This window comes from Giraffa tippelskirchi, chromosome 1 (assembly GCF_054371585.1).
Source record: "Giraffa tippelskirchi isolate mGirTip1 chromosome 1, T2T-mGirTip1v1.2.pri, whole genome shotgun sequence".
In the NCBI taxonomy this organism is placed as follows: domain Eukaryota; kingdom Metazoa; phylum Chordata; class Mammalia; order Artiodactyla; family Giraffidae; genus Giraffa; species Giraffa tippelskirchi.
Genome location: NC_137275.1, coordinates 148,545,653 through 148,559,054, shown reverse-complemented (window position 1 = coordinate 148,559,054; position 13,402 = coordinate 148,545,653). Strand labels below are relative to the sequence as shown.

The window sequence follows — 13,402 nt, the reverse complement described above, 5'->3', positions numbered from 1 at the left end:
TTCATTTCTCATGTGTATAATATAAAAACTCTTAAGTCTGTAATATAAAATGGAGCCATTCTGGAGAGTGCAACTCAAAACCTGGTTTACAAAGAAGTAAGTACAGAAATTGAAACTAAGTGTTTAGAAACTTTTATAATCACATTACAGAGTAATTTTTTGTTTGTTGAATCTGATAATAAATGCCATAAGGTTGAATTTTATCTGTTTTTAAGTTTTCTTTTTTAGTTTTCCCTTTTAAATATATTTTACAGAAGCAACGGGTATGGGCTAGGGATAGTAATGGCTCACATTTAGAGAAGAACTCATTTTGTGCACCTTTTCAGCAGGAATGTGTGGGTGGGGCAAGTATGGTGGCTAACATGTACTTTGCTTTATAAATAGGATTTGCTATATAAACATTTTCCACCTGTCTCCAGGAGCTACCTTAAATTCTTTCTGGAGCAAGATAGAGAATAAATGAGTAAAATATTAACATTTTTCTTTGTTCAAATTTTATCTCAAGAATTCTTTGTTTTACCATATGTTTCAAGGGTTAAGAGTGAGGTCTCATCAGTTGGTTCTCTACCACTTTAGTGAAGATGGTTCAGATACTGCTAAACAGGGTATCTTCAAGGTTCCTTCTTGCTCTAATAGCTGATTTTATATATGCACATAGATATGTATATTTTAATACATATTTTAATGCTGATAATGCCTGTGTTTTTATAATTATTTAAAAAAACAAGTGAATGAAACAATGAAACTGCTTATAATCTTACTACTTAAGAGTTAACACTAATAGTATTTTGGTATATATCTGCACAGAATTTTTCTTTTGAACATACACATATATTTATAAATACATATTTTAAAAATTAGAATAATATTTACAGTATTTGATGTCTTGCTTTTTTGATATTTGGGGGACCAGCTTGCCAAATTAATATACATGTATCATAATTTTTTTTTAAAATTAGTTTATTTATCTATTTTTTAACTTTACAATATTGTATTTGTTTTGCCATACATTGACATGAATCCACCATGGGTGTACATGTTTTCCCCTTCCAGAACCCTCCTCCCACCTCCCTCCCCACCCCATCCCTCCGGGTCATCCTGGTGCACCAGCCCTGAGCACCCTGTATCATGCATCAAACCTGGACTGGCGATTTGTTTCATGTATGATAATTTACATGCTTCCATGCCATTCTCCCATATCCTCCCGCCCTCGCCCTCTCCCATAGAGTCCATAATACTGTTCTATTTATCTGTGTCTCTTTTGATGTCTTGCATACAGGGTTATCTTTACTGATTAACTAAATACCATATATATGTGTTAGTATACTGTATTGGTGTTTTTCTTTCTGGCTTACTTCACTCTGTATAATAGGCACCAGTTTCATCCACCTCATTAGAACTGATTCGAATGTATTATTTTTAATGGCTGAGTAATATTCCATTGTGTATACGTACCACAGCTTCCTTATCCATTCATCTGCTGATGGGCATCTAGGCTGCTTCCATGTCCTGGCTATTATAAACAGTGCTGCGATGAACATTGGGGTACACATGTCTCTTTCAATTCTGGTTTCCTCAGTGTGTATGCCCAGCAGTGGGATTTCTGGGTCATATGGCGGTTCTATTTCCAGTTTTTTCAGGAATCTCCACACTGTTCTCTCTAGTGGCTGTACTAGTTTGCATTCCCACCAACAGTGTAAGAGGGTTCCCTTTTCTCCACACCCTCTCCAGCATTTATTGCTTGTAGACTTTTGGATAGCAGCCATTCTGACTGGCGTGAAATGGTACCTCATTGTGGTTTTGATTTGCATTTCTCTAATAATGAGTGATGTTGAGCATCTTTTCATGTGTTTGTTAGCCATCTGTATGTCTTCTTTGGAGAAGTGTCTGTTTAGTTCTATGGCCCACTTTTTGATTGGGTTGTTTATTTTTCTGGAACTGAGCTGCAGGAGTTGCTTGTATATTTTTGAGATTAATTTTTTGTCCATTGCTTTGTTTGCTGTTATTTTCTCCCATTCTGAAGGCTGTCTTTTCACCTTGCTTATACTTTCCTTTGTTGTGCAAAAGCTTTTAATTTTAATTAGGTCCCATTTGTTTATTTTTGCTTTGATTTCCAATATTCTGGGAAGTGGGTCATAGAGGATCCTGCTGTGGTTTACGTCGGAGAGTGTTTTGCCTATGTTTTTCTCTAGGAGTTTTATAGTTTCTGGTCTTACGTTTAGATCTTTAATCCATTTTAAGTATATTTTTGTGTATGGTGTTAGAAAGTGTTCTAGTTTCATTCTTTTACAAGTGGTTGACCAGTTTTGCCAGCACCACTTGTTAAAGAGATTGTCTTTTCTCCGTTGTATATTTTTGCCTCCTTTGTCAAAGATAAGGTGTCCATAGGTGCATGGATTTATCTCTGGGCTTTCTATTTTGTTCCATTGATCTATATTTTTGTCCTTGTGCCAGTACCATACTATCTTGATAACTGTGGCTTTGTAGTAGAGCCTGAAGTCAGGCAGGTTGATTCCTCCAGTTCCATTCTTCTTTCTCAAGATTGCTTTGGCTATTTATTGGCTAATTATTTAAAAAAACAAGTGAATGAAATAATGAAGCTGCTTATAATCTTACCATTTAAGAGCTAACACTGATAGTATTTTGGTATATATCTGCACAGAATTTTTCTTTTGAACATACACATATATTTATAAATACATATTTTAAAAATTAGAATAATATTTACAATATTTAGTATCTTGCTTTTTCGATATTTGGGGACCAGCTTGCCAAATTAATATACATGTATCATAATTTTTAGTAAGTATATTACTCTTCAGAATTCTAGAATTTGGACCAATGAAATTATTTAAACTCGGCTGTTTACCACTGATCTACTTTCTATTTCTGTAGATTTGCATTTTTTGAATAATTCGTATAAATGGGATCATACAATATGAGATCATTTGTGTCTGTCTTCTTTCATTAGCCATGTTCTTTGGATTTATCATGCCATAACATGTGTCAGTACTTTGTTTCTTCTTATTGCTGAATATTCCGTTTTATGAATATGTACATTTTGTTTAACTATCCACCAGTTGATGGACATTTGGATTGTTTCCACATTTTGCCTATTATAAAGAATGCTGCTGTGAGCACTTGTGTACAAGTCTTTGCGTGGAAATACTATTTCATTTCTCTTGGGTAGGTTCTTAGGAACACTATTACTTCTGTCATATAGTAAATTTATGTTAACAATTTTAAGAAACTGCCAAATTGCATTCTGAAGTGACTGAACCATACTACATTTCTACCAGCAATGTATAAGGGTTTTAGCTTCTCCCCATCCTCACCAGCGCTTGTTATTTTCTGACTTTTTGATTATAGCCAATCTAGTGAAAGTGATATGTCACGGTGATTTTATTTTTATTTTCCTAAAGAGCAATGATGCTGAACATTTTTGCAGGTGCATTTTTTGGCCATTTGTGTATCTTCATTGATGAAAAGCCTACTGAGATTGTTTGCCCCGTTTTAAATTTTTATTTGTCTTTTTGTTACTGAGCTTTAAGAGTTCTTTACATATTCTGGATACAAGTCATTATCAGGTATATGCTTTGCTAATATTTTTTTCCCATTTGTTGGCTTGATTTCGTTTTCTTAATAATGTCTTTTGAAGTGTAAGAGTTACCAATTTTTATAAAGTTCAATTCTTTTTCTTTATGGATTGTGCTTTTGGCTTCATATCTAAGAAATCTATGCCCAACTTAAGGTCATGAAGATTTTTCTCCTGTGTTTTCTAGAATTTTTATAATTTTAGTTCTTACACGTAAGTCTGGGCTCCATTTTAAGTTACTTAAAAAAAAACATATGTATTTATTTGACTGCATCGGGTTTTAGTTGCGGCATGTGGGATCTTCATTGAGTCATGTGGAGCTTTTTCCCTGCGGTGCACGGACTCTCTAGTTGTGGCCTGCAGGCTCAGCAGTTGTGCGCAGGCTTAGTTGCTCAGTGGCAGATGGTATCTTTAGTTCCTTGACAAGGGATGGAACCTCTATCCCCTGCATTGCCAGGTGGATTCTTAACTGCAGGACTAACAGGGAAGTCCCTGAAGTTACTTTTTAATGTATGGTGTGAGGTAAGGGTCTAAATTTATCATTTTGCCTGTGACTGTCAGTTGTTTCAGTACCATTTGTCTCTCCCATCAGGAAGCTTCTATAAGCCTCTTATCCTTCTCCATCAGAGGGCAGACAGACTGAAAACCACAATCACAGAAAACTAACTAATCTAATCACATGGACCACAGCCTTGTCTAACTCAGTGAAACTATGAGCCATGCTGTGTAGGGCCACCCAAGACGGATGGGTCATGGTGGAGGGTTCTGACAAAATGTGGCCCACTGGAGAAGGGAATGGCAAACCCTTCCTTTTCCCCAAGAAAAAGAAATGCACAAAAGCAAAATGGCTCTCTGAGGAGGCCTTACAAATAGCTGTGAAAAGAAGAGAAGCGAAAAGCAAAGGAGAAAAGGAAAGATATACCCATTTGAATGCAGAGTTCCAAAGAATAGCAAGGAGAGATAAGAAAGCCACCTTCAGTGATCAGTGCAAAGAAATAGAGGAAAACTATAGAATGGGAAAGACTAGAGATCTCTTCAAGAAAATGAGAGATACCAAAGGAACATTTCATGCAAAGATGAGCTCAATAAAGGACAGAAACGGTATGGACCTAATAATAGAAGCAGAAGATATTAAGAAGAGGTGGTAAGAATATACAGAAGAACTATACAAAAAAGATCTTCACGACCCAGATAATCACGATGGTGTGATCACTCACCTAGAGCCAGACATCCTGGAATGTGAAGTCAAGTGGGCCTTAGGAAGCATCACTAGGAAAAAAACTAGTGGAGGTGATGGAATTCCAGTTGTGCTGTTTCAAATCCTAAAAGCTGATGCTGTGAAAGTGCTGCACTCAATATGTCAGCAAATTTGGAAAACTCAACAGTGGCCACAGGACTGGAAAAGGTCAGTTTTCATCCCAATCCCAAAGAAAGGCAATGCCAAAGAATGCTCAAACTACCACACAATTGCACTCATCTCACACGCTAGTAAAGTAATGCTCAAAATTCTCCAAACAGGCTTCAACAATACATCATCCGTGAACTTCCAGATATTGAAGCTGGTTTTAGAAAAGGCAGAGGAACCAGAGATCAAATTGCCAACATCCACTGGGTCATCGAAAAAGCAAGAGAGTTCCAGAAAAGCATCTCTTTCTGCTTTATTGACTATACCAAAGCCTTTGACTGTGTGGATCACCACAAACTGTGGAAACTTCTGAAAGAGATGGGAATACTAGACCATCTGACCTGCCTCTTGAGAAATCTGTGTGCAGGTCAGGAAGCAACAGTTCTAACTGGACATGGAACAACAGACTGGTTCCAAATAGGAAAAGGAGTACATCAAGATCAAGGCTGTATATTGTCACCCTGCTTATTTAACTTATATGCAGAATACATCATGAGAAACGCTGGACTGGATGAAGCCCAAGCTGGAATCAAGATTGCCGGGAGAAATATCAATAACCTCAGATATGCAGATGACACCACCCTTATGGCATAAAGCAAAGAAGAACTAAAGAGCCTCTTGATGAAAGTGAAAGAGGAGAGTGAAAAAGTTGGCTTAAAGCTCAACGTTCAGAAAACTAAGATCATGGCATCTGGTCCCATCACTTCATGGGAAATAGATGGGGAAACAGTGGAAACAGTGGCAGACTTTATTTTTCTGGGCTCCAAAATCACTGCAGATGGTGACTGCAGCCATGAAATTAAAAGATGCTTACTCCTTGGAAGAAAAGTTATGACCAACCTAGACAGCATATTAAAAAGCAGAGACTTTTCTTTGCCAACAAAGGTCCGTCTAGTCAAGGCTGTGGTTTTTCCAGTAGTCATGTACAGATGTGAGAGTTGGACTATAAAGAAAGCTGAGTGCCAAAGAATTGATGCCTTTGAACTGTGGCGTTGGGCAAGACTCTTGAGAGCCCCTTGGACAGCAAGTAGATCCAACCAGTTCATCCTAAAGAAAATCAGTCCTGAATATTCATTGGAAGGACTGATGCTGAAGCTGAAACTCCAATCCTTTGGCCACCTAATGTGAAGAACTGACTCATTTGAAAAGCTCCTGATGCTGGGAAAGATTGAAGATGGGAGGAGAAGGGACGACAGAGGATGAGATGGTTGGATGGCATCGCCTACTCAATGGACATGAGTTTGAGTAAATTCCGGGAGTTGGTGATGGACAGGGAAGCTTGGCGTGCTGCAGTCTATGGGGTTGCAAAGAGTTGGACACGACTGAGCGACTGAACTGAACCCTCCAGGTGCCTATGTAATATTGTTCTTTACAGCATCGGACTTTACTTTCCCCACTGGACATACAACTGAGCTTTATGTCTGCTTTGGCCCAGCTATTTAATTTTCTGTGGAGCTGTTAGTAATTGTCCTCTGCTCTTCTCCAGTAATACAATGTACACCTTCTGACCTGGCTGGCTCATCTTCTAGTGACATATTTTTTTGCCTTTTCATACTTTACATGCAGTTCTCGTGACAAGAATACTGGAGTGGGTTGCCATTTCCTCCTCTAGTGGACCATGTTTTTTTCTGAACTCTTCACTATGACCAATCTGTCTTGGGTAGCCCTGCATGGCATGGCTTACGGCTTTATTGAGTTACACAAGCCCCTTTGCCTTGACGAGGCTGTGATCTGTTAAGTGGTTAAAATTGCATATGAACATCATTAAAAGATTAATTGTTCTATAAGGCTTTCTTACTGCTGTTAGGAAAAATAGCAGTACTTATTACTTTGAGACAAATAACTTTCTTTATCCCTAGAAATAATCATTTTGCTTTTTTAAAATCCATATTTCTTCAATAAAATTTTTTATATTGCTATTTGATTTTTTAGGTTTAGCCATTATCTACTGACTTTCTGCTATAGAAGCTCATAATTTAGTTTTCACGTTTGCCTCTCTTTTTTATTCTGCCTTCATTTAGTGATATATAATCTTGGTTAGATTAGTTATTCAATGTTTATATTATTATTTAATTGTGAAAAATTTCCAGTTGAGCCATGTAGTAGTGTTTCGTGGCAATTTTTCTCTCTTACACATCTTGTTTTCCTTGAATTTAATAGTTTTCTCATTTACTGTTTATTTGACTTAATTGCCACGTACTTATGAATTCAACTTCATTCTCCTGCCAAATTTTATAAATCTCTCAATATATTATTCACATAGTTGATATATTCTGTTATTTTCTGTTTTCATGTTCTTAAAGAAATCACTCCTGGAGGCGTTGGCCAGTTCAGTTGGGGCATTATCCCACAGTTCTCACTGGGTGCCTCCTTCCATCCTCCTGTTGTCTTGTTCAGTTGCTAAGTCATGTCCACCTCTTTGTTACCCCATTAATTGAAGCACGCTAGGCTTCCCTGTCCTTCACAGTCTCCCAGAGTTTGCTCAGATTCATGTCCATTGAGTCAGTGGTGCTATCCAACCATCTTATCCTCTGCTGCTCCCTTCTCCTTTTGCCCTCAATCTTTCCCAGCATTAGGGTCTTTTCCAATAAGTTGGCTCTTCACATCGGGTGGCTAAAGTACTGGAGCTTCAGCCTTAGTTAGCATCAGTCCTTCCAGTGAGTATTCAGCGTTGATTTCTTTTAGGATTGACTGGTTTGATGTCCTTGCTGTCCAAGGGACTCTCTAGAGTCCTACCTTAGACATCCCTTTGCTGTTTTCTTGTCTTGAATATCCTGCTTCTGGAATCCCATGTCTTTTTTTCAGTGTGGGCTTTATTTTGGTGAAGCAAGTCTCCAATATCCCCTTGAGAAAATTCATTGTAGGTAAATGGTTTGATGTCTTACAGAACTGAAATAGTCTTTCTCATACTGTTGGCTTTGAGTGGTACTTGTTGAGCATAAAATTCTAAAGTGGAAATTATTTTTGCTTGGAATTTTTTCAGGCATCTTGGATATTTTTCTTTCATTTAGTTAGTTTTTTGTTTCTTACCTTGTGTTTTTAATTTCCAAGTGCTCTTTTTTTTGTTGTTATATGAATATTTCATTTAAAATTGCATCTAGTTTTTGTTTTATGGATTTTTTATCTCTTCCTATTTTTCTGAGCATTTTAATGTTAGGGGTTTTTCCTTCTTCTCTGTTTAAAGTTGTTTTTCCCTGGAATAATTGTTGACTTCTTCCTTGCCCCTTGTGGTCTCTGTCTTTCTTGTTAAATGCTGCTTAATTTCTGGTGATCCTTGGCTGGCTGTTCATATTTAGAAGCAGAGGCCTAAAAAAAATGATAGGAAGCTCTGTGTGAGAGGTATTCTCTGTCAGCTGATCTGGTTAAGCTGTTTGGCTGGAAAACCTCTAGCATTATCCTCTTTAGGTCTCTTTTGCCTGCTGGTTAGATTCTGCAGGGAAGATCCTTCCAGTCACTGTTTTGGTTGCCAGTGTTCTGGTAGACAATAAATATTAGAAGATCAAGGATGCTAGTTTATTATATATCTTTTTACTTGAATCTCTTGTTTTTGGTGTGGAACACTTACCACATTTGTATCTGATATCCTGAGATGTTCTGTTTTATCCTCTCCAGGGAATAAACCCCTAGTGTTCTGCCAGAGTTGGGAAAGAAATCAATACCCAGTGTGTGGTGTATATGGTAGAGGATCTGAGGAGCTCATTATTTCTTTGGCAGACTTTCAACTAATTCTTCTGTTTTCTGCTCTACTTTTACCCCCATTTTAAAAGATGTTACCAATGAAGTGAGCTTTTTGGTGACTGGTGTAAATCCAGTTGCCTACCTTGGCTTTGAATTCAGGTTGCTTATGTCAATCAGTCACCACTTACCCACCTGCATTCCAACTTCCAATATTTTATAGTTACTGTCTCATCTCCTATTCTCATTCTCTTTGTGCGTTTATATCTCTAAATTCTCTTTGCTGTTATTTTGGTTAAAATTTTAATTTTGGGAAAAGAGTAGAGTGCTTTAGTCTTTCATTTTAAAGCATGAATCTGTATTCTTTTATACTTTTTGTAGTATGTGTTTTATTTGCAATAATTTAAAAACATTATTTAAAAGAGGAGAAAGGAAAGAACTCAGTCTTCTCCAAAACTTGTCAGCTTATGGTAGGATGACATAACTTTTAATTACCTATCTTGAACAGTGTGGTGGTTTCCCAGTGGACAGTGATTTGTTTATATACTGCTTTGCATTTCTGTCTTAGCTTTTGCAATCAGTATCTTTTACTGGCACATTTCTTTTGGGCAAGGACCATAACATGTTCCCTATTTTTTTGAGAAGTGAGTTACCAGATACACCAGAAGTGCCTGAAATTTACTTAGTAAGAATTATATTTTCTTTTGATAGGTTGAAGAATGCCTCATCTGATATAAAACAAATGGTTAAAAGTGAAACAGACTTGGATATTACTGCTGATCTCAGAAAGAAACTCCATCGGGCTAAGAAAGAAAAATTAGAAATAACAACTAAGCACAATGCAGAGGTAGAATTTATTTTCTTCTTATATAATATTAAAAGTAGAGTTTGATTATTTTAGATTCATTTCACATACTGGAAACTCCTTGTTTCAACATTTATCACTATAACATTCTCGTGCTTTTAAGGAAATTTTAAGGAAATTAATATAACATGATTTTTTAAATATAGTGGAATTGTTTTGGAGTGTTAAAGTAGAAATTTCATGAACTTTTGTGTATATTTGTATGTTGTCTTAATTTTAATTAATGATCAACACATTTGATCAAAAGTGTTAATTGATATATGTGTTTGGTGACTAAGGGATGTTTATAAATTATAGACATTTTGGAAATCGTAATGTAGGTTCCTTATGGTCTCAGTCGCAGAACAGTCTCTTAAACAAATTTGAGTATGGACTTTTTAATCATAGTGTAATTCATGAATTATCGTAGTTTCTTTTTAAATTATATCATTATGTCTTTTATTTTATTAGCATGTGTGTATATAAATATATATATTTCATATGTATATGCATATATTCCAAGGACAGTAGTTAATTTTTACTATAGGATAATTCATGAATTATATGTGTATGTCTCTTCTGTCTGTTGTCTTTTTTCTCTGTTTTCTTCTTTTTCTCTATTTAAATCTTACTCATTCTTAAAGCTCAGTTTAGGTAGCCTGATGTAGTGAAAAAAATATGAATTACAGAGACCTGGACTCATTCTTGGTCCTTCCATTTACAAGGTATGTGACCTTCAGCAAGTTATTTATCTTGTACATCATTGGTTTCTCCTTGTGAACCTGGTCCTAAAGGGTTGTTGAGATAATTAGGTGAAATAGAACTTGTGAAGTGCCTGTGAACAGTAATACTAGTTGTAATTTATTGACAGTCAAGCGTAAACTGTGTATTTTCCTTCTGTTTTTGTTAAATTTCAATGCTGTTCTGTTGGGACACCTTTTAAAGCCTTTTAAAGGTGAAAATAATTACTCTTTTCTCTGGTCTTCCATAATATGTTGCTACAGATGTTTTAGAGCTAGAACATTTATTTCATACTTACCTAATCTTCTTTAGTCCTTAAGCTTCCTGAGAGCTGAATGCAGTGACCATGCTTTGTCTCTGTACCTCCCGAGTTGCTTTTTGGCACATAGTAGGTCCTCAGTAATTGTGTGTTGAATAAATGTTTTTTTCAGCTTATCTAAGGAATGATGGTTTATGATTAAAATGACAAGTGATCAGTATGTAACTGTTTTATTTGTATTTTTAATGACAGTTGAGATAATTTTAAATAATTGAAGTAGTAATTGCTTTTATTTATGTTGTATTATTGCATACTGAATATCAAGTTGTATTTGTTAAATGGGTGCTAATTATTCATAATCTCCAAAACTTATTTTTTAAAACCAAACATACATTTTACTTGAGAATATTAGTATTGTGATAATCATTCATCCATTAAATATGTTCTTTCACATACATTTATAGTTACCATATTTCTCTTAGCAGAACATACATTCAAACTGTCTTTTATATGATCAAAATGTTTTGAATTATGTGTTCACATTAAAGAGATAGAAAATTATCTCATGGAAGAAAGGGAACTTTCTCAAAATAGGTAGTTATGATTGGTTCAGCTCCAATTACTATATATTCTTATTGTTTCAATTATTTGTTTAGATGATTTTACATATATATTAATTTTTTTAGCCATATGATTTCTAAATGTGTCCATTATAAAGCAAGGCAGAGAGGAATGAAACCATCTAAAAACTAAGGCCAGATATTTGCCTTATCAGGTACTCCTAATACTAACACACTGGGTGATTGGCATAAAATATCTTCAAAATCTAAGTGTCCATCAATAGCTGAATGGATAAAGAAATGTTTGTATATATGCACACACAATGCATATATTTAATGGAATATTATTCAGCCATAAAAAGAGTGACATCTTGCCATTTGTGACAAGATAGATGGACCTTGGGGGCATTATGGTAAGTGAAATAAGTCAGACAGAGAAAGGCAAATACTGAATGATATCATTTATGCATGCATGCTAGGTCGCTTCAGTCGTGTCTGACTCTTTTTAACCCTATGGACTGTAGCCTGCCAGGCTCCTCTGTCCATGAGATTCTTTAGGCAAGAATACTGGAGTGGGTTACCATTTCCTCCTCCAGGGGATCTTCCCAACCCAAGGATTGAATCTGCATCTCCTGAGTCTCCTGAATCGGCAGGCATATTCTTTACCACTAGAGCCACCTGGGAAGCTCAATATCATTTATAGATTTAACTTAAAAAGTAAAAAAAAAAAAAACCCAAGCTCACAGATACAGAGAACCCATCTTGAAACTATTTCTGATATTAAGAGTGATACTACTTGATGGCCAAATGGAATTGATTATACAAGTACCAGAAGAGGTAAAAAGACAAATGGGGGATGTTAAGGTGACCCAGAGGGTAGTAACATTAGGAAGCCACTTCTACTCCTAAGGCTGAAAAAATTAGGGCCATGGATGGAGGGCCTATCCAGAAGTATTTGCAAGCACAAGGAAGAGATGCTACTCAAGGTAGATTGAGAGAGGGACAAATACCCTGGCTTCTCCTTTCCTGTCCTCAGGTACAGCACAGTGCCTCTCATTGACTCAGACTCTTGAGAAGCCATGGTCAAGTCATCATGGCACGTGTAGTTCCTGGAATACAGAGCAGTGTGGAGAAGGATTGGGGGTGGAGTGGGTCTGAGGACAAACAGGTAAATGACTGGCATAACTGGGAATGCCCAGATGTTAACAGCTTTATTTCTGTGCAGGGAGGGATGGAGTGATTCTGAAATTAATGGAGTTATCTTGAATATGTAATTAAGGTTTTATTTTTTTCATTAACTTACTATATTAAAATATCATTGTAGATTCTTATTTTGTGAATGTACGTGTGCTGAAGTTGTTCCTTTTGTAACATTTTTTAAGTGAAAATTATTTTTTATATGTTAGAAAGAGTGTAACTCCTTCTGTGTTCTACATATTAACAGCTGCACAGCTACTTAATGGTAATTTCTGATGTTGCCCTTTAGAAATTCTTTCTGTCTTTTCTTCTTTCTTGATAATTGGACTGTTATTTCTAGCCTGATGTAGTAGCTCCGTGCTTTCCTTTATGATAGCATTCTCTCTCATCTGCCATCTCTTTCTCTCCCTCTAGCAATAAGTAATTTTGATTTTCTTTGAACTATCATAATATTTTTACCTCTTTTGTAAAACTAATCCCTTATGCCTTTCTATAGCATTTCATTACTTGTGATCAAGAGCTCTATAATATTTGTTTTTATACTTTCACTGTACTTGAAATATAGCAAGTATTTAATATCATTTAATGAATCTTTGTTTAGATCACAGAATTTAAGAATGGGAAGGGACTTTATAAATCATCTGGTTCACACTCTCGCAAATAGTAGATAAATTAGATACTTGTTTATTAAAACCCCTGCAGAATTGTAACTTTTATTACTTTATGCTCTATCAGTAATATAGTCAAGAGAAATAATATAGATGATATTTATCAATATTTATCAGAGTAAGCATTTATAAAATATTTAGGTTCTTGATTTCAATTATGGATTAGAAGAGAAGGAGAGAATGAAGTTTTAAATGCTTACTATATGTCATGCCTTTTTTACATATGACTATTTCTGATTAAAACCTATTGATTTCTCTTTATTTTGGATAAGAAGTTCATATAAGAATTTTTTTCATTTTAATTTTTGTTCTCTAGTGGATTCTCTAGAATAAGAAAATTAATCAATGTTATTTGGTAGTTTAAGGTTAGTGCTTCTTTTCCAGTCTTTTAGGAAATATCAATGTGTAAATTCTTGTCTTATAAATATTACAGAAATAAATTTCTGTGTTAATTTAAG

At 35.6% G+C, this 13,402-nt stretch overlaps 1 protein-coding gene across 19 annotated transcripts in view; it reads left to right on the top strand.

Moving 5' to 3' along the window:
* Nucleotides 1-13,402, top strand: part of CCDC171 (coiled-coil domain containing 171) — a 351,005-nt gene that overhangs the window by 31,547 nt on the left and 306,056 nt on the right. For all 19 annotated transcript variants that reach the window (XR_014056567.1, XR_014056570.1, XR_014056569.1 and 16 more), the window contains one exon: nucleotides 9,387-9,522. Coding sequence is in view for 13 of the 19 variants with exons in the window: in XM_081499610.1 (XP_081355736.1) it covers nucleotides 9,387-9,522 (136 nt within the window). In the remaining 6 variants the exon portion in view is untranslated. The remainder of the gene's footprint in view (nucleotides 1-9,386; nucleotides 9,523-13,402) is intronic.